The 20,423-nt window shown below is 42.1% G+C and overlaps 2 protein-coding genes across 2 annotated transcripts in view; both read left to right on the top strand.

Moving 5' to 3' along the window:
• The window catches only part of MCOLN3 (mucolipin TRP cation channel 3), a 46,228-nt gene extending 29,520 nt beyond the window's left edge, over positions 1–16,708 (top strand). The window contains exons 5-13 of the mRNA XM_042952445.1: positions 940–1,024; positions 1,104–1,200; positions 5,399–5,498; positions 9,389–9,501; positions 9,584–9,733; positions 13,325–13,426; positions 13,536–13,658; positions 14,757–14,963; positions 16,456–16,708. Of these exons, the coding sequence (XP_042808379.1) occupies positions 940–1,024; positions 1,104–1,200; positions 5,399–5,498; positions 9,389–9,501; positions 9,584–9,733; positions 13,325–13,426; positions 13,536–13,658; positions 14,757–14,963; positions 16,456–16,590 (1,112 nt within the window). The 3' untranslated portion in view covers positions 16,591–16,708. The remainder of the gene's footprint in view (positions 1–939; positions 1,025–1,103; positions 1,201–5,398; positions 5,499–9,388; positions 9,502–9,583; positions 9,734–13,324; positions 13,427–13,535; positions 13,659–14,756; positions 14,964–16,455) is intronic.
• A 3,333-nt stretch (positions 16,709–20,041) lies between these two features.
• The window catches only part of MCOLN2 (mucolipin TRP cation channel 2), a 56,796-nt gene continuing 56,414 nt past the window's right edge, over positions 20,042–20,423 (top strand). Inside the window, exon 1 of the mRNA XM_042952436.1 lies at positions 20,042–20,285. Within this exon, the coding sequence (XP_042808370.1) occupies positions 20,209–20,285 (77 nt within the window). The 5' untranslated portion in view covers positions 20,042–20,208. The remainder of the gene's footprint in view (positions 20,286–20,423) is intronic.

Below are 20,423 nucleotides of genomic sequence, written 5' to 3'. Positions count from 1 at the left end.
CGGAAACAGGCTCCAGGCTCCGAGCCATCAGCCCAGAGCCTGACGCGGGGCTCGAACTCACGGACCGTGAGATCGTGACCTGGCCGAAGTCGGACGCTTAACCGACTGCGCCACCCAGGCGCCCCTTCAAGTGCTTTTAACAACAGCCACTGGGAGGTTTTTTGGAGAAGGATACTAAAGGATTACAGTACAGATTATTGAAAACTTCTAAAATGCTGTCTTCCCTTTTTTTCCTTAAGTTTATTTATTTATTTATTTATTTATTTATTTATTTATTTATTTTTGAGAAAGAGAAAGAGAGAGCAAGCAGGGGAGGGGCAGAGAGAGAGTAAGAGAGAATCCCAAGTAGGCTCCATACTGTCAGTGTGGAGCCCAATGTGTGGATCCCTGCCGATGTGGGGCTCAAACTCATGAACTGTGAGATCATGACCTGAGCCAAAATCAAGAGTCAGAGGTTTACATGACTGAGCCACCCAGGTGCCCCATGTCTTCCTTTTTTTTTTTTTTTTTTCCCCTTAAGTATAGTCTAGTATAGAGGGGAAAATAGTATTTAAAAAAATAGATCCTTTAAACTTAGACAATTTTGTCTTAAGTACTCCAAGTTCTTCAAACTTATGCTTAGGATACAAAAAAGGGAGAAGGGACTCAAAATTTAGGCTTCCAGATTCAGGAAGGAAGATAGCATTCTACAGAAGACTCATGAGACAGAATTCATGTCTTCTGCCCTCCACCCACTCCAGAAATGGTGCATCCACTGGTGTCTTGAAAAACAAATGATTCATTGTAACTAAGGGGTACTGACTTTTGGCTTTTAAATCTTAATTCAGAAGAATAGTAGAATCTGAATAATCTAGTCTTAAATGTATTATCCTTTCAAGATGCAGTTTTACTTATTTATTTTAGGCTATCTACAGAATGTTTTGTTCCTTTCTATGGCAGAATGTTTCTTTGTAGAGCCCGATGAACCTTTTCACATTGGAACACTGGAAGAAAATAAACTCAACTTAACACTGGACTTTCACAGGTGAGGGAGGCAGATGGGAGTATAACTTATATTTGTGTGTGCATGTTTTCACTGCACTAAAGGCTCCTCTGTTTCCTAGACTCCTAACAGTGGAGCTGCAGTTTAAACTGAAGGCCATTAATCTGCAGACCATTCGTCATCACGAGCTCCCTGACTGTTACGACTTTACTCTGACTGTAAGTGTGGGCTGGGCTGAATTTGGCCCCTGTCTGAAGGAAAACTGTTTGATTTAGTTACATGTTTCATCTGCTTGTATTGAAACATGATCAAATATATAGGATGTTTCCACTTGAGTGTGCACAGAAGAAGCATTGGTAGAGCTGGCTCTATTTTGTTGTGGTAATTTACTTGTTAATTATCTATCTTCTGTACCTCAGTGTAAGTTCTGTGAGGGGAGGGACCTTGCCTTGTTCAGTGCAGTGTCTCCAGTCCCAAGAACGGTGCCTGGCACAGGGTAGGTGTTCAAATACAAAAGGAGTAGAGACTTGTAGGTCCCGTGTAGTTGGCTCTTGGCAGTCTGTGGCTGTCTGCCTATGGCCATTGCCAAGGGTTCTTGCCGCCGAGTCTCCTCGCCATAGATGTGTGCACATTTTGCTTATTGGTCACAGTGCCTTCCTTGGGCTACCTCTGAATGCGCTGGTTTCTCCCCCTTCGGCCCGTCTCTGTTCTGTATATTCCAGTTGCAAATGGCGCTATTAATTCTCTCTGGAGAACATAAGATGCCTGCCAGGAGTGTTCATTTCCTCATGAGGCTCGGGGTCAGTACCCCAGTGCTATCTGGGGCATATGCTGAACAGCATTTGATGCAGCTTGCCTTCACTCAATCCAGATTGCTATGACTTCAGCAATAGTTTGTACCAGAGCTGTGTCCATGATATTCAACAACTGGCTATGAGAAATCAAGTTTTTTAAAGAAATTTCAGAATGTAGTATCATTAGTCATTATGCATATCATTTAAAGGAAAAAGCGCAAATACTATGAGACTATTTTGAGTTAGGCTACAAATTTTGATCCTAATATTAATCAGGAGGTTATGAATTTTCAATATTACTTGTTTTTTTTTTAAATCGAGCTATTATTTATCCACAGTCTTGTCTCTTCTTTCTCCTCTCTCTCACCTCCTGCACCACTCTTTTTTTTTTGTTTTTACTTTTTTTAACATTTTATTTATTTTTGAGAGACAGAGAGAGACAGAGTGCGAGGGAGGGGAGGGGCAGAGAGAGGGAGACACAGAATCCTACATAGGCTTCAGGCTCTGAGCTGTCAGCACAGAGCCTGATGCAGGGCTCGAACCTATGAATAGTGAGATCATGATCCGAACCAAAGTCAGACAGTTAACTGACTAAGCCACCCAGGTGCCCCAGTCCTGTACCACTCTTGAACTGAGAAATGGTACTTTCAGAAGCTTTATAATCCTCAAGGCTCAGTTCAACTGACACCTTCTTCAGGGACCATTTTTACGATGCTTCAGTTAGGGACACATTCTATGCTCGCAACTCCAAAGTTTTATTTTTGGTTTTGTTTTTATGTTTTGTATGAGCTCACCTACCTTCTCCTTTGTTTTAGGATTGTCTAGATTTTTATCAACTCTGCTAGATTGAAAGCTCCTTGAAAGCAGGAGTCATTCTCCTAATTTTTTTCATCCCTCAAAGAACACAGTAGGTGCTTCAAATATTTGTGGAATGGATGAATGAAACATTTGTAAAATGCAGACTCTTTCCCATGACTCAATACAGTGGGGAGAGCAACCTGGCTGGTTAATCACATGCAGATGTTATATTTTTGCCACTATTGCAGATTCATCCCAAGCTCTCCCTGTGCATGGTGGATTTAGCAGTGTGTTTCACAGAACTGTAGTAGAACTTACACCCTATAGGGTAGTTTAATGTTAAAAGCAATTAGTGCAACTTTATGGTTTAAGTAAACATGAACTGGGGCAGTATATGCCTAATTTAAAATGCAGGAGTTTTGGGGCGCCTGGGTGGCTCAGTCAGTTAAGCGGCCGACTTCAGCTCAGGTCATGATCTTGGGGTCCGTGAGTTCGAGCCCCGCGTCGGGCTCTGGGCTGACAGCTCGGAGCCTGGAGCCTGTTTCGGATTCTGTGTCTCCCTCTCTCTGACCCTCTCCGTTCATGCTCTGTCTCTCTCTGTCTCAAAAATAAATAAACGTTAAAAAAATAAAATAAAATAAAATAAAAAAATAAAATAAAATAAAATGCAGGAGTTTTGGAATCAGGCAAGCCTAGATTTTAATTATAGCTCACCAGTTACTAGCTATGTAACTTTAGGCAAATTACTTAATTGGTTTGAGTCCTAGCTTTCTCGTTTGTAAAACAGAATTAATGCCCACCTACCTAACAAAGCTGTTGCCAAGACATCTATGTATCTATGTACCTATCTATCTAGTATACTGCATATATATGAGATATATAAGGGACCTCCCTAAGTATCTGGTATATAACAGATATTTGATTCATGCAACAGCTATTTATGAAACCTTTCCTATGTATGTCTGTAATTTGGTTAGAATGTAAAAGCAGGGCATTAGCATTCACTCATAGCAGTTTAGTGCATTCTTGCATCATGTGTTTTGAGGCTCTTTATTAGGTGCACAGGCATCTAGGATTCTTGTGTTAACTTGATGAACTGACTCTTACATCATTATGAAATGGTAATTTTTACCTCAATATTAATTCTTTGCTTTAAAATCTACTTTGGTTGATGTGAATATAACCACTCCATCTTTCTTTTAATTAGTGTTAGCATGGTATATGTTTTTCCATCCTTTTGATATTAACCTATTTGTCTTATGTTTAAAGAGGGTTTCTTATTAGGCAGCATAGAATTAATTCTTGCTTTTTTATCCAACTTCATAATCTGTACCTTTTAGTTGGAGTGCTTAGACCATTTAAATTACATGTGATTGGGGCATCTGGGTGACTCAGTCAGTTAAGCGTCCAACTTTGGCTCAGGTCATGATCTCACGGTCAGTGAGTTTGAGCCTCGCATCAGGTTCTATGCTGACAGCTCAGAGCCTGGAGCCTGCTTCAGATTCTGTGTCTCCCTCTCTCTGCTCCTCCCCCCGTCACTGTCTGTCTCTATCTGTCTCTCAAAAATGAATAAACATTAAAAATTTTTTTAATTACATGTGATTATTAATATGATTTCTCTCTTTTTCTGCCTGGGTTCTGCCTGGAGTGAGTATTTTTTGGATATTATTTTAGCTAATTTGTTGGAAGCTTGCAGTCCAACATGAAGAGAAACAGAGTGATCAGACTCACTAAATTTATCTGAAGCCTTACATCTGCAGTAATGTCTGATTACCCCGCATGAAGAAGCTTCAGTAAAACTCATTTAAATGACAGACTTTTGAAAAAATGTTTTTTTCTTTAGGACTTGAGACAGGAGGCACTAAAAGCAAAGCAAAACAAACAAAACCCACACCTGATCTCCTTGTCTTGCTTTCCCTGTCCCTGCATGGGGACAGGGGAGAGAGCCAGAAGGGGAAGACAGACTGGGGAAGGTGTTCTGACATGGCTTTGTCCTACTTGGTGCCCAGTGTCCTGAAATGGTGATCCCTGAAGCAGGACATGGCTGTCGGCTCCCTGTCACCACATCCTTTTTTTATACATACGGTTCTAGAGTGGCTAAGGATGAAAATGAGGCCCAGAATGAAAATCAGAGAAGCGCCACCTGAAATGTTTCAAGCCTGAAATAATGAACCTCTGTGTTTGTAAGAACTGCAACAGCACTAACAAACTATCCCTTGGGGACCTGGGATAGTCAGTTAAGTGTCCAATTTGGTTTTGGCTCAGGTCATGATCTTGCAGTTTGTGAGTTCAAGCCTCACGTCGGGCTCTGCACTGGCAGTGGGGAGACTGCTTGGGATCCACTCTCTCTCTCTCTCTGCCCCTCACCTGCTCATTCACGTGCTCTCTCTCTCTCTCTCTCTCTCTCAAAATGAATAAATAAATATATATAAAAACTATCCCCCGCCGAGTCCCTAGGGAGGGAGGAAAAAGCTCACTTGGACCAGCTCTTGCTCATACCAAGAGGGCATCTTGAGGTACTTGGAGTAGGAAGGAGAGAGAAGTTCTCCTGTTTTATAAGTTGTCCAGGGCTGGAAGACTATCCTAGAAATACAGGATTTTAGAGACTAAAAGTTCTCAACAGAAGACCTTGCTCAGCCTTCTCATTTCACAAAGAAAAAAAGGGCTCTTCCCAAAGTTGAACAGAGTTAGCATTGACACGGGGATGAGAATCTGGGTGGGCATCCTGTCAACCCTGAAAGATTTGTTTCCTAATTAATGCATAGAGACATCTTGGCTTCAAAAACTATAGGTATGTTTTTGACCCTTTTCCTGTTTTTCACAGATAACATTTGACAATAAGGCCCACAGTGGAAGGATTAAGATAAGCTTAGATAACGACATTTCCATCAGAGAATGTAAAGACTGGCACGTATCAGGATCAAGTAAGTGATGACGTTTACTAGTTTTCAAAATGGTTATTAAATAAAAGGGTTATTAAACTACTGGGATATGTGGAGCATCAAAGGGAACAACTGGAACATTGCCAAGTCCCTAATTCTCTGCAAATAGATCAACTTATTGTAGGTATCTGATGTTCCAGGCAAGACATAAATTATTAGTACTTGAAATGACTTTTGCTGACTTCTACATGTGTCCTCACTGGCCCAGTTCTTACAAAAAAATGCACACACCCCCCAGCAAAAAATCACATATACCCAACCTAATATTTATTGAGTGCTTACTACATAAGGGCTTCCTCCTACATTTTAATATTTTAATTTTTATTATTTTTTTAAATGTGTATTTATCTTTGAGAGAGAGAGAGACAGAGGGTGAGCAGTAGAGGGGCAGAGAGAGAGGGAGACACAGAATCTGAAAAAGGCTCTAGTCTGTGAGCTGTCAGCACAGAGCCCGACGCGGGGCTTGAACTCATGGACTGTGAGATCATGACCTGAACTGAAGTTGGGTGCCTCACTGACTGAGCCACCCAGGCATCCCAGCGTTTTAATATTTTTAAAATATCCTTGAGATAGGCAGCATCCCTGTTTATGCAAATGAAGAAACTAAGGCTTAGAAGTGAATCTTGGTGCCCCTGGTCATACAGTGAGAGAGACATCAGGAAAGATTTGACCCTGAAGCATCCCTCACATTATATTTAGCTTCTATATAGGTTAAAAAGTAAACTAAATGAAGAAAGGGTGCATTCTTGGAAATATGGACATGAATTCAACTATAGACTGAATACCACTGAGAATTTTGGGGCTGAACCAGAAAATGGACTGTAAAGAATTTATCTCATTTTCTAGCCCCTTTGGTATGTTGTGCTGGACTTAATGATTAGGTCCGGGATTCTCAGATTCTGGCGAGCAAAAGAGTCACCCCAGCTCCCTGCAAGGCCATCCCTGGGTCTGGGCTGGGGCCTAGGAATGTACAGGTCACCCTTACTCATGCCACACTTGGAAAATCATTGCTTTAGGGGTAACTACTGGTTGAGTCACAAAGGTCAGAAGCAGTAATGAGATATTAAGAATAAACGATATGGGGGCACCTGGGTGGCTGAGTCGGTTGCATGTTCAAATTCGGCTCAGGTCATGATCTCGCGGTTCGTGGGTTTGAGCCCCGTATTGGGTTCTGTGCTGACAGCTCCGAGCCTGGAGCCTGCATTAGATTCTGTGTCTCCCTCTCTCTCTCTGTCCCTCCCCTGTTCACACTCTGTTTTTCTCTCTCTCAAAAATAAGAAAATGTTAAGAATTTTTTTTTAAAATGACATGAAATTTCTTCATTCTAGTATTTTTTTCACTATTAGATACTTCAAATATATGAGGCTCTTAAATCACAATTTTATTTCAATGACAAAATTGTTTATTTGAAACACAAAGTTGTTTTGTCATCTGTAAACATTGCAATACTTCTCCACAAACTTTAGAATAGGAAGCATGAGAGTATATGAAAGTATCTGGCACAGGCTTTCTCTCAAATGCTTGTTTCTTAGTTTTTAGGCTTTTCTAAAGCAGATGTAGACATTTTAGTAACAATTAGATGCCCCTTGGCCAATATTAATGGGATGTTTTATTACTGAATTTTTTTAATAGATTTTTTTTAAGTTTATTTTGAGAGAGAGAGCACACACGAGCTGGGGGTGGGGCATGGAGAGAGAGAGCCCGAGAGAGAGTGAGAGAGAGAATCCCAAGCAGGCTCTGCACTGTAAGTGCAGAGCCCAATGCAGGACTTGATCTCATGAACCACGAGATCATGGCCTGAGCCAAAATCAAGAGTCTGACGCTTAACCGACTGAGCCACCCCGGCGCCCCATTACCGAACTAGTCTAAGTGCTTGTTATTGTTTTACCAGTAGGGGGCAGTCTTGTCACTCAGGTCTCACCTGAGACCTCCTGGCCCCTATCATGCTGTACGAATGAGCCTCTCCCCTCCATCACCCATACCAGCAGTGTGCTTCTTCTAGAGCCGTGGTTCTTGAGCTCTAGTGTCATCTGTAAGAGCTTGTAAAAATGCAGTTTCTGACTCAGCAGGTCTAGGGTGGGGCCAGAGTGCATTCCTAACAGTGCCCAAGGGATGCCACGCATCACTAACCTAGAATGACAGAGTCTGGAGACAGACTGCAAAGATTTGAATCCCAGTGCTGCCACCTGCTGGCTTTATCACCTCGGGCAAATTCCCCTGACCTCTGTGTGCCTCATTTTCTCACCTGTCCAGTGGGGATAATCACACCCCCGCTTGCTGGGGTTGCCGTGAGGATCAAATGAGGTAATACCTACAAAGTGCTTAGGACTATGGGTGGCGTAGCACTACCCGTTAGCTATGGTGCTTTCTTTTCTTCGCAGCACTTACTCCTGTCTGAAAGCATTTTGTTCATGTACCTTGTTTACGTCCCTGCGTGTCTCCCGGCAGTAGAACAGAAGTTCCCCAAGGTCAGGGGCCTGTGTTGTTCACCACTTGTATCCTCAGCATCTAGAAAAACTGCCACACGGTGGGTTCTTGGTGAATATTCTATACCCAGATAGGTATGTTTTAATAGGGTGTGCAGGAAGGCTAACTGTATTAAGGACAAAAGACCACAGGCTTATAATTAAAGATCTCTTATTGATGGCAGTAGTAATTTCCGAAAGAAGGCCTTTTATTTTTTTTATTTTTTATTTTTTTAAATTTTTTTAATGTTTTATCTTATTTTTGAGAGACAGAGAGAGACAGCATGAGTGGGGGAGGAGCAGAGAGAGAGGGAGACATAGAATCCAAAGCAGGCTCCAGGCTCCAGGCTCCGAGCTGTCAGCACAGAGCCCGATGCGGGGCTCGAACCCACAAACTGCAAGATCATGACCTGAGCCGAAGTCGGATGCCCAACCTACTGAGCCACCCAGGCACCCCCAAAAGAAGGCCTTTTAACTTTCTTTACATACTAATGGGAAGAACACTTACCAGGACCTTTTCTCTTTGCTGTCTTTGTGGAAAGAATGTCTGAATTATCTAAATTACTCTAAAAAGCAGTGTGAAGGCTTCAGATAAAATTTGAAAATGCTTGTGAAGGAAACAAAAAGACTTGAATCAATGGGAGACACATCATATTTTTGGACAAGAGATTTAACATCATGTATATGCCAATTCTCCCTAAATTAACTTATGAATGTGACATGATCCCCCCGCCACCCTGCAAAAGTACCAGTAGGATTTTTAACAATCCTACTGGATTGAGGAATTTAACAATCAGATCCTCAAGAATATATGGGGGAAAAAACCAAGTAAGAATAGCTAATAAAACACTAATGAGAGGTATTTGTCTTACGTATTAAAACACACAAAAACATCAAAAGGGCAAGATAAGGTACTTGAATACCTACAGTAATTTAATACCTGATAAAGATGTCATTGGGAATGAGATTTGCTCTTTTGATCGGCAAAAATAAAAGATAATTAATATGCAATGGTGGAGAAGACGTGGAGATGTGTGTAGGTATGTAAACTGGCATGATGTTTTTGAAGGGCAATTTCTTAGAATTTCTTTCTTAGAAATATGCATATGCCTTACCCCAACAATTTCGCCTTTAGATATTCGTTCGCCTAAAGGATCACTTTGATCCTCACGGCAACCCCAGCAAGCGGGGTGTGATGCACAGAGAGGACTTGAAGAATTGTTTGTAGCAGGAAAAAACAGATTGCAACCTGAGTGTCTTTACAAAGAGTATACATCTATATTGTGGTATGCCATGCAGCAGTTAAAAGAAATGAGGCTAAAAATGAAAGAAAAGAAAAAAAACAAGAAGTAGAGGTCACCGTATGAATGTCCCACAGTATAAGCAGGTAATGCTCTTTCCTTCCAGTTCAGAAGAACACTCACTACATGATGATCTTTGATGCCTTTGTTATTCTGATATGCTTGGCTTCGTTAATCCTGTGCCTTCGATCTGTGATTACAGGACTTCAGCTTCAGCAGGTAGGGGTTGCTGCTTGCTAGGAATGCTGGGGACATTGTGATTGACTGAGAAATTCACTGTGCCTCCCTCTTTCCCCTAAAGGAATTTGTCAATTTTTTCCTCCTCCATTACAAGAAGGAAGTTTCTGTTTCTGATCAAATGGAATTCGTCAATGGATGGTACATCATGATTATTATTAGTGACATATTGACAGTTATTGGATCAATTCTGAAAATGGAAATCCAAGCTAAGGTAAAGTGGTTTTTGTTTTTGTTTTGTTTTGTTTTTTACTATTTATGCCATTGTTAGTATCAGATTGGCACTAATATTTTCTCGGGATGTGAGAATTTGCAGAGTAAATGGTTTCTTTCAAACATTGTGTTAAATAAACTTAAAATCGATAACAGTAAGTTTCTTAAGTCTAGTCAGGCAATCTCTTAGGCAGAGTTTTTCAAAGGTATATACAAGCCTCTGAGTCAGTCATTTGGGTACCTGGTAAAAATACTCCATGTTACACTGATGAAATCTGAGCTCTAGGGGTGCGCCTGAGAATTCTTAGATGTCCCGAAGTAAAGAAGGTAAGAGGTGGGTTTTTTTGTCGTTGTTGTTTTCACAAGAAATGCTAGAATCTTCAACAACAACAAAAAGAGTAGGGCCCTGGGTGAAAGTGAAGCCAGGCTACCACTGTGTGAGTGATGACAGTTGCTGCCTTTTTCTTACTTTCCCCGTTGATAAGCTACAAGATTTTCCATTCTAAGTCGGGATTAACCCAGCCTAGAAATCACCCCCCCCCTCCCCCGCCACCGCCGCCAAAGCAAAAATCGAATTAAAAAAACCTGATACTGTTCAAACTGACCTTGTTCAAATTTATATTTTTCTAGCCCTGGCTTCAACTGAGTGTGAGGATGAGCCACCTGGGGAGTCTGCTGATTGAGATTCCCGGTCAGAGGCCCCACGTGCAATGGCTCAGATGAGATAGGAGCGTACTTCTCCCTCATGTAGTAGTCAGGGTGGGTTTCCCAGGTTGGCAACTCACTCAGCTCCACGCGGTCAGTCAGGGACCCACGTTCCTGCCACTGAGTTTCTCTGGAGCCCAAATTGTGCGGTTGATCCTGGGTCAGCTCAGGAACAGGTTGCAGCCTGTGTGGGAAGGGAAGGGAAGGGAAGGGCAGCACGAGACGGCAGCACGGCGGTAGCTTTTACAGTCTGAAAGCCTTGGTAGTCTTGGTAGTCTTTGCTCTTGTTCACATCCCACTGGAGAGCGTTTAGTCACATTTAACTGCAAGGGAGCTGGGGAAAACAGCCCAGGCATGTTCGCTCCTTGGAAGGAACGAATGGATTTAGGATGATATGGAGTCCCTATCATTGGACTAGGGAACAAAAAGAAAGGAGCACAGGAGATATGCAGCAAATCTTTATTTTTACCAGCCTTAACTATCATTAACCTCATTGAGCTCTTAATGGTGTCCAGCAATGTTTTTTACATTTTTCTAGGCCATTCACTCCCCCATCTTTCAGATGATCGTTTCACGTTTTTATCCCTTCTGGAAACTCTAAAACCCCTGCCCCATCCTCACTGTCAAGTGATGAGCTTCTTTCCTGTTCACAAAACCACAGATAAAAAAAAAAAAAAGAGAAATTCTACAAGGCTCCACTTCATTTATCTACCTGCCAGCATCAGTGTCCATACACTCTGCTTTTTCTGTTTCTGTGGATATATTATTTTGGCTACTCTCCATGGCCAACCCCATGTGCCTCCCAGATGCCAACCCCCCTCCCCCCCTTGCTTACCTAAGAACTTAGCTCCAGCTTTTCTTCTTCCTTTTCCCCATGCATCATCAGTTTCCCGTTCTCTACCGTGCCATTCCCAATAGTATGTGTGTTCTTTCTCCTTTATAAGAGACAAAAGCTCAACCTATTCTCTATCCAGCTACTTCCCTATTTTTTTGGCTCCCCTTTACATAGCAAAGACCTTAAGAGTAGGTACCTTTGTTTCTAATTCTGTTCCTCCTATTCTCTGTTACATCTGCTCCAATCCGGCCGCCCTACCACCCTACAGAAAATGTTCCTTCCGATGACCTCCAGTGTTGCTGAGTCCAATAATTCATTATTTATCCTCATCTTGACCTATCAGCAGATTTTAACACTGCAAGCGTTCCTTCTTTGTTGACGCACTTTTCCCCTGAGCTATCACTTACCTGGTTTCCATCCTAAATCACAGGCTGGTCTTCTGACTTCCTTTGCTGGTTCCTTCTCATCTCTCCAACCTATTAAAGTGACAAGGCCTCAAGGTGCAATGTTTGGACATATTTTCTTTCCTGCCACGGTCTTGGTGCTCTCATCCTGTCCATGGCTTTAAATAGTACCTCTCTGCCGATGATTTCTAAATCTGTGTCTCCAGTTTGGAATTCTTCTCTGAACTCCAGTCTCAGATATTCAATTGTCACCTTCATATCTTCATTTGGACGTCTACTTGGCACCTCAAATTTAACATACTCTGTGGTGTACATATACAATGGAACACTACTTGGCAATGAAAATGAATGAAATCTTGCCATTTGCCACAATGTGGATAGAACCGGAGGGTATTATGCTAAGTGAAATAAGTCAGCCAGAGAAAGACAGATATCCTATGATTTCACTCATATGTGGAATTTGAGAAACATAATAGATGACCATCCGGGAAGAGAAGGAAAAATAAGATAAAAACACAGAGGGAAGCAAATGATAAGAGACTCTTAAATACAGAGAACAAGCTGAGGGTTGCTGGAGAGGAGGTGGGTGGGGGATGGGTTAATGGGTGATGGGCATTAAGAAGGGCACTTTTTGGGATGAGCACTGGTTGTCATCTGTAAGAGATGAATCACTGGGTTCTACTTCTGAAGCCAAGACTACACTGTATGTTAACTAACTTGAATTAAAAACAAAACAAAACAAAAAACAGAACACCCCAAATCTGAATCTCCACCTCCACAGGCCAAACCTGCTTCTTCATGGCTTTTTTAACTTCAGTTAATGGCAATTCTTTTCAGGTGCTTAAGACAAAAGCCATACATTTATCCTTGACTCTCCTCTTTGACTAATCCCCTCTTCCCTCCATCTAATCCAAGAGGAAATCCTATCAATCTACCTTTAAAAATCACCTCATCACCTCTATCATTACTAGTCTGGTCCAAGCCACCATCAGCTCTCGTCTCTATCATTGCAATTGCCTTCTCACTCTTTGGACAGTCTGCTCTTAATCATAGCAGCCAAATGGTATCATATCCTGTTCAGAGCTTTCAAATCTCCCCAGCCTATCAGAGTAAAATACAAAGGTGTTAAATTAGCCACGAGGCTCTAAACTACCTACCCCCTTACCTCTGTGACTCTGTACTCTCCCCCATTGCTCACTGCAGCTGGACTCCATCTTTTGAGGCACCCTCCTGCTATGGGGCCTTTGCATTTACTTGTCTCTGTGCCTGGAACACTCCTCTCCTAGCTTTTTGCTCAGCTTGTACTCTCTCACTCCTCTCAGGTCTTTGTTCAAATGCAACTCCTTTTAAAATGCAACCCTGGAGGCATTCTTTTTCCCCTCCCCTGAATTTTCTTCTCAGCACTTACTATCAGCTAATGTACTGAGAGTTCCATTAATTTATTTCTCTTATCTCTCCCCCCCTCCCACCGCTAGAATGCAAGCTTCCGGAGAGAAGGAAATTTTGTCTCTCTGTTCACTTCTTTGTCCTTAGCACCTAGAACACTGCCTGATTGATTCCTATTACCCACCCCCCCCCAACGAAATATTTTTTGTCCCAATGAATTTCTGTTACATAATCTGGTTATTTTTTTTCCACTCTGTTTTAGAGTCTAACAAGTTATGACGTCTGTAGCATACTTCTTGGGACTTCCACCATGCTCGTGTGGCTCGGAGTCGTTCGATACCTCGGTTTCTTTCAGAAGTACAACGTAAGGATTCCATGGATCTCCATGCTGTTGGTATTCCTATCTTTCAGAGTTATTGCACTGCTTTGGCTGAGGGACAAGGGGATTCTAACAGCCTCTCTTACTTTCCTAGCTCCTTATTCTGACCCTTCAGGCAGCGCTGCCCAATGTCATCAGGTTCTGTTGCTGTGCCGCAATGATTTATTTGGGCTATTGCTTCTGTGGATGGATTGTGCTGGGGCCTTACCATGATAAGGTACCAATAAACAACGTTTTCCTGTTACTATCAAGCTCCTAAAATAGTGCCAGTTATTCTTTTAAAATGAGCTCCTTCTATTTTGTGACTCAGCCTGAAAATGTCGAAGGTCGTATATCTGGTGCCATGTTTGTGAACTGGTAAGGTGTGACCAACTTGAGAGAATAATTGATTCACTCAGCTACTTCACGTCCTTTTATGGACTATATCAGATAATTATGTCTTTTTTTAATTTAATTTAATTTAATTTAATTTTATTTTATTTTATTTTATTTATTTTTTTACCACCTATGAGATCAAGATAAGTCAACTTGATTCATCAATATAAAGAGTCAGCTTTTGGGGCACCTGGGTGGCTCAGTTGGTTAAGCGTCCGACTTCGGCTCAGGTCACGATCTCGCGGTCCGTGGGTTCGAGCCCCGCGTCGGGCTCTGGGCTGATGGCTCAGAGCCTGGAGCCTGTTTCCAATTCTGTGTCTCCCTCTCTCTCTGCCCCTCCCCTCTTCATGCTCTCTCTCTCTCTCTCTCTCTCTCTCTCTCTCTCTGTCTCAAAAATAAATAAACGTTAAAAAAAATTTAAAAAATAAAGAGTCAGCTTTTTAGGCAAGACTTTTGGAAATGTGATTTTATTAAAAAGGGAGTATAGGGAGGAACTTGAAGAAATCTATGCATTTTTTTTGTTACCAGAGTCAGTCCTGATTATAATACCATTATCCCAAATGGAATGAACTTTAAAATGAGAAGTATGAGCATGCATGGTTAGGACTTGGGTATCTCTGCATAAGTGTTTCTAGGATCTCTTTCCATGTAGGCAGAGGGAATGGTCAGACTTGACTCAGAAAAGCGCTGAGGGTGCAAACCAGCAGCTTCAATTCAGGCTGCTCCCCTTAAGGGGAGCACAAAGAAGGAGCTGCTTGTTCAGGAAAAACAGTAGGCATTATACAGGTTGCATGTATCACATAGCAAATGCTTGTAATTACTGCAGGCTAACTACATAGTTTACAAGGATACGTGGTCCATTATTTTTTAGTATAGTGTCATGAACAATCTCCAGTGGGAAGGAATGTGAAATTGAACTTTTTCTCTTTTCTTTTTCCAGTTCCGTTCTCTGAACATGGTCTCCGAGTGCCTTTTCTCTCTGATAAATGGAGATGATATGTTTGCCACATTTGCAAAAATGCAACAAAAAAGTTATTTGGTCTGGTTGTTTAGCAGAATTTACCTCTACTCATTCATCAGCCTCTTTATATATATGATTTTAAGTCTTTTCATTGCACTGATCACTGATACATATGAAACAATTAAGGTAGGTTCATCAAGAGCTTAAGTAGCAGCATTTTTCTAGAACTTGTAGAATGGCAATAAAATATGGTACCTAAGAGGGAGGAGAACAGCTAGAATGTTAATTTTTTCAAGGTGGAAAAGAAAGACTTCAATTGTAGATATTGAGAAACAGAAATGAAGAATTTGAATTTGTAGAATATTTTAGGTTTTGTCTCTAAGTAATTGTGCTTTTTTTCAAACAAGATTTCTAAACTCGTATTAGAATTCTAAAGACCAGTAGGCATTGGGTAAGTGAAACATATGGCATTTCAAAATTTGATGGGGACCATTTAAAATCCAATTTTCATAAAGAAAAATTAACCTCTTGGTTTGGAGTGTACTGTGACTGAACCCAGACTCTTGGCAAGGACCTGCCTGGGACTATCCTGAGGCCTGATCTCCAGAAGAGTGAGGGGATTGATATGTCAGGTGCTAGCCATGTAAGCTTTATATGTGTTAGAAAAGCTGATTTGAAAAGCTATTATTTATATTGTCCCTCACATGGGATATTTTAAAAGTTATTTTGAGCCCTTTGAAATATGGAAAAGCAGGCTAAATATCGCTATATATTTAAATTTCTAATAACCTTATACTATTAGGTATACCATTGACATAGACACTTCCACTTGGGGACTTTCTGGGTATGAGAAGGGGTACTGAAACATGATATCATATAAATGGCCCCGGGGATAAAGAGAGGGTTAGTAGGAGTTGATGAGTTGATAATTATGAATACCTTGCTTGTGAAGCCAGGGCCATGACTTCATTTTTACTGACTTAGATTTCAGAAACTGATTGTCTTTATTAATACTTGCTTGGCAGATGTGTGCTTAGAGTCACCAAGGCCACTGAGAAAGAATATAGTTGTACCTGTCTAAATCCTGCCCCACTGTGCTCTAAAAGTTCACTGCCTTCAGCTCTTCATGCAGAGAACTATATGTTATTCAAGGGTGGTAGCCAAGGTCTCAAAGGTAGTAATGTTAGTTAACAACTCTTGATGATACAAGTCTGAGACTCACAGTTTAGGTGTTTACCTTTTTCCATGGGCCCAAAGCACCTGTCAGGTGGGCAAGTGATGGCTGGTCCTCTCTGGTCAGCACATGCTCTAGAGATCTTAGACCCTGAACTGACCCCTTAAACCTGTCTGTCTGAAAGAGAGACTCCCAAAGGGTATATAGAATGGATTCTTCCTGGAAGGATGGCTCAGACTCAGATTCAGCATGCCCATTTTGGATTGAGCCAGACTCATAAGAGAGAGCCCAGGAGGACACTGCAGAATTCTAGACTGACTTTTCCGTAGCTAAACCTAAGAATGTCTCTAGAGGCTATATCTCCCTGAAAATACTTGAAAGTGACTGAATTATCCCTTTAGAAAGATTCCCTCCCTTGACAAATGATCCATTTTGAATGCGGAATAAAGCTGTTTTCAAGGGACTTAGTAATGAGAACTTTTTTTTTTTAATTCTTCTATGTAGCATTACCAACAAGATGGCTTCCCAGAGACTGAACTTCGTACATTTATAGCAGAATGCAAAGATCTACCCAATTCTGGAAAATACAGATTAGAAGACGACCCTCCAGGTTCTATATTCTGCTGTTGTAAAAAGTAGCTATCAGGCTAATCTGTGCTCTAGAGGGATATATAATATATAGCTGAGTTGGGAAACTGTATGGATATTTTAAGATCAGGTACAGTATATTTGAAGACTATTGCTTTGAGCAAACCAATAGCTATAATTTATCAAGAACTATTTATATTTTTAAAAGCAATATTTAATGTCTTTTGCAGCTTTATATTGGGTTTATTTTTTTAAATTAACTTGGATGAGAGAAGCCATTGGGTTCTTGTTATTTCTTGTTTATTTTGCCATAAGCTTTAGAATATGTTCTCTATCCCCCTCTTCAGCTCTTACACTCTTGCTTCCAGCTATTTTTACTGGATTGATTGTGTCATCAGTGGAGAACAATGCCTATTCTGACTTCATAAAACTCACTAACTCTGGTCTTGACCACTCTCTGGGGTTCATCCCTGAGAGAGAGGGGAAGTGGTTGGTATATATCAGTAATTATTTTATTTTATTTTATTTTATTTTATTTTATTTTATTATTTTAATTTTATTTTTTATTGGAAAGAGAGAGCAAGCAAGCGAGCACGGGGGGAGAAGGGCAGAGACAGAGAAAGCAAGAATCTTAAGCAGGCTCCATGCTCAGCATGGGGCTCAACTTGGGGTTTGACGTGGGATTATACATGGGGCTTGATGTGGTGCTCAATCCTTGGGATTCTGACCTGACCCAAAATCAAGAGTCAGCTCAACCAACTGAGCCACCCAGGCATCCCTAATCATCGCATTTTAAATTCTTCTCTTGGGGCGCCTGGGTGGCTCAGTGGGTTAAGCGTCTGACTCTGGATTTTGACTCAGGTCATGATCTCACAGTTTGTGAGTTCAAGCCCTGCCTCAGGCTCTCTCCAGTCAGTGCAATGCCCTCTTCAAGGATTCTCAGTCAGTCATTCTCTGCCCCTCCCCCACTAGCTCGTGCATGTGCTCTCTCTCAAAAATAAATAAACATTAAAGTACTTAAAAAAAAAAAAACCTTAAAAAAACAATTATGGTCATAACTTAAAAATAAGTAGAAAATGTATGCCTTAAAAGACGAAGAACAAAGTCTACATTCCTTGGATACTGCTGATTGGAATTTTAGGGAATTTTACAACATGTATCTTTGTTTTGTGTGCTATTCATTCAAATAGAAATGAACTTAATGATGTGCAATAAAGGTTTTCTCAAAGCAAACTTTTTTTGTAAAGAAAACTGATTTGTTAATTTTTAATTTTAAGGGCTAAATGAAGATAGCCTTGAGACACTGAAGTCTTATTATTTAATATAATGAGGATCATAATAATGACTGCAGGCGTTGAAATGTGAGGTTCTATAATAAGTATAAGCTATTCTTGCAGTATTTATGGCTTTTAAGAAATGGAAAATCTAAGTCTCTGGATCCCCTGGTGTTTCACTTGCACATTAAAATTTGAGCTACTTGGAGTTCCCTATTGCAACTATTTCTTCCCCTACAGTGTTTGATAAGAATTTATTTACCGTTTGTTTTTTTAAATAATGCCTTTATAAAAAAAAATAAAATAATGCTTTTAGACCTGTCAGTAATATGTGCATCACCAATTATAGCTATTATGTGCATGTATGTCTTTTCCGCTTTATGAAACGAGGGAAACTTCTCCAGATCAGGAAAGTGATTCAAGGGCAGTGACTGTGAATTAGATCTCTCTCAGCGTAGCAGTGTAGTGAGAATAAAGATTTTGGAAACTCAAAGATCTGAATAGAAATCTTGGATCTACTACAAATTGTGTGGGTGACCTCAGGGCAGCAACTTAAACCTCTCTGAACCCATTTCCTCATTTCAAAAGCAGATGACAGTACACAGAGTGCTGAGTGTTCAGTGAGATAACATGGAAATCAACCTTCGAACCTAGTGGGCACACAGGGTTACTCCTGGCCCCTTGAAGCACAGAGCCCTTGCACATGGTAAATGTTCTTAATAAATGCACTGTTAACAATGAATTTTCTTTTTAACTACCCACTGATTAGTTATTCAGTAGAAATACTGAAGTTTTCTAAAACTTCTACTGAAGTTCTAAAATTTCTACTGGAGTTTTCTAAAACTTCAGTATTTTGGGTAGTTTGCTGATACAAAAAAAGTTATTCCAGTTTACAGTCCACTTCTAAAGGGATTGTTGCCCCTGGTGGAGTGCTAGAATTTTGAAGTTAATAGGGCTGTTCCTTCATGGCAAGCTTTTCTTTGAATTAAAGGCTTGAAAATTCTTTACTATAAAAATTGTGTGTGTACATATATACACACACATAATATTTCCTACTTTCCATATACTTCCTCCAACACTCTGCAATCAAGTCACCGTCTGCCTTTTTCAAGGGGGTCCACATCCTCCCCACAAGAACACAGAGTTCCATTTCCTCTCGTTTTCTTATAAAAAGGAATCTAACCACACCACCCTTGCACCCACCTGAGGGCACTGTACTAACTGGGTAAACGGGATCTTCCAAGCCTGTCTGCACTCAGTGGGCACCTCGATTAAAGGGACTCTAAGTCATTTTTGCCTTAAAAGCGACCTGCAAAAGAGGGGTCAATTATGTATATTTGTTCGCATCATTCTGTCCAATTACATCTACCTGAAGACGCACGTTACAATAATTACTTGGCAGAATATTCTTTGTCTTCGCTAAACCCACAAACCTTTACACACTCGCTGATCCAAATCTCCTGGAAGTCGGACTTTCTCTGCTTCTGCTATCACGTGAAAAGAAGGAAGAGGGCTCCCAGGAAAACAGGCTGTTGGCCGGGTCCAAACTGCCAAGTCAATATCACCCAAAGCAGAAACATGACATTTGGACAAATGCCGGAGACCCCCACCTTCTAAGATTCATGCCTGGTTTCCCAGGCCGGTTCCCCTACCTTTCGTGCTCTGGGAGGGAAGAGCAGAGGCCGCTGCGAGCGCAGGCTTACAGAGTCCCGACGCTCGGGTCCTGCAAGTCTGTGCCGCCCCTCTGTCCCTCCCGGGGTCACAGGGACACGTACTCCCCGAGCAGGGGGTTCGCTCAAGCTCCCCCACGCGAGCGAAAGGCCATTCGTTTTTCTTCCCTTGCGCGTCGGTAGTTTTAACATCTCCGAAACATGACTCTTGTCACAGAGTTTTGTGATCGTACACTTCAGAATACAAACACGTTCCAATGAATGAACTTAACCGAATGAGCTTGCCAGTTTATGTAAGGTCCTAGAGGAAAGGACCATGTCTTTCTTATGCTGGTGTCCACAGTACCCAGCACTCGGCTTGGCACTGAGTGTGTCCTGAACGCATCAAAATAGAAATGACTGCAGAAATGCGCAGAATGGGTGCAGAAAACAAGAGGGAGCGAAAAAAGGCTGGGGTCGCGGGGAGCAGGGAGTGCGCGGCCCCGCCGCCTGGGGGCAGTGTGGAGGGCGCGCGGGCGGCACCAGCGCTCCACAGTCGGGCTCCCTTTAGAAGGTGCTTCTCCCTAGCCGGACCTCCCGGCAGACACCCCGGACGCAGAGCGGGCTGGCCGCAGCGCCCGGCACACCCGACACTCTAGCGCGGAAGCTTGGGGTCGGCACCCCGGGGCCGAGGCAGGTGCAGCCGTCCCACCCTCGGTCTCCTCCTGCCGCACAGGGGCAGCACCATGCCTTCCGGCGTGGAGGCTCTGGACCTGCCGGCGTGGAACGGAGCCTCAGGCCTGTCCTGGGGGCCCCGCCACAGGTCAGTACCCCTGGGGCTCTCGGCTCCAGCCCGCTTGGAGCGTCCTGGGGGCCCCCTGCCTTCCGCGGGCCCTCCCCGGGGGCCCCACCGCCGGCCCTCCCCGGACTGCTTTCCTCCTGGGGTCTTCGGGCGTCCCTA

Source organism: Panthera leo, chromosome C1 (assembly GCF_018350215.1).
Source record: "Panthera leo isolate Ple1 chromosome C1, P.leo_Ple1_pat1.1, whole genome shotgun sequence".
In the NCBI taxonomy this organism is placed as follows: domain Eukaryota; kingdom Metazoa; phylum Chordata; class Mammalia; order Carnivora; family Felidae; genus Panthera; species Panthera leo.
The sequence above is the reverse complement of the archived record's forward strand: the minus strand, read 5'-3'. Positions and strand labels throughout refer to the sequence as shown.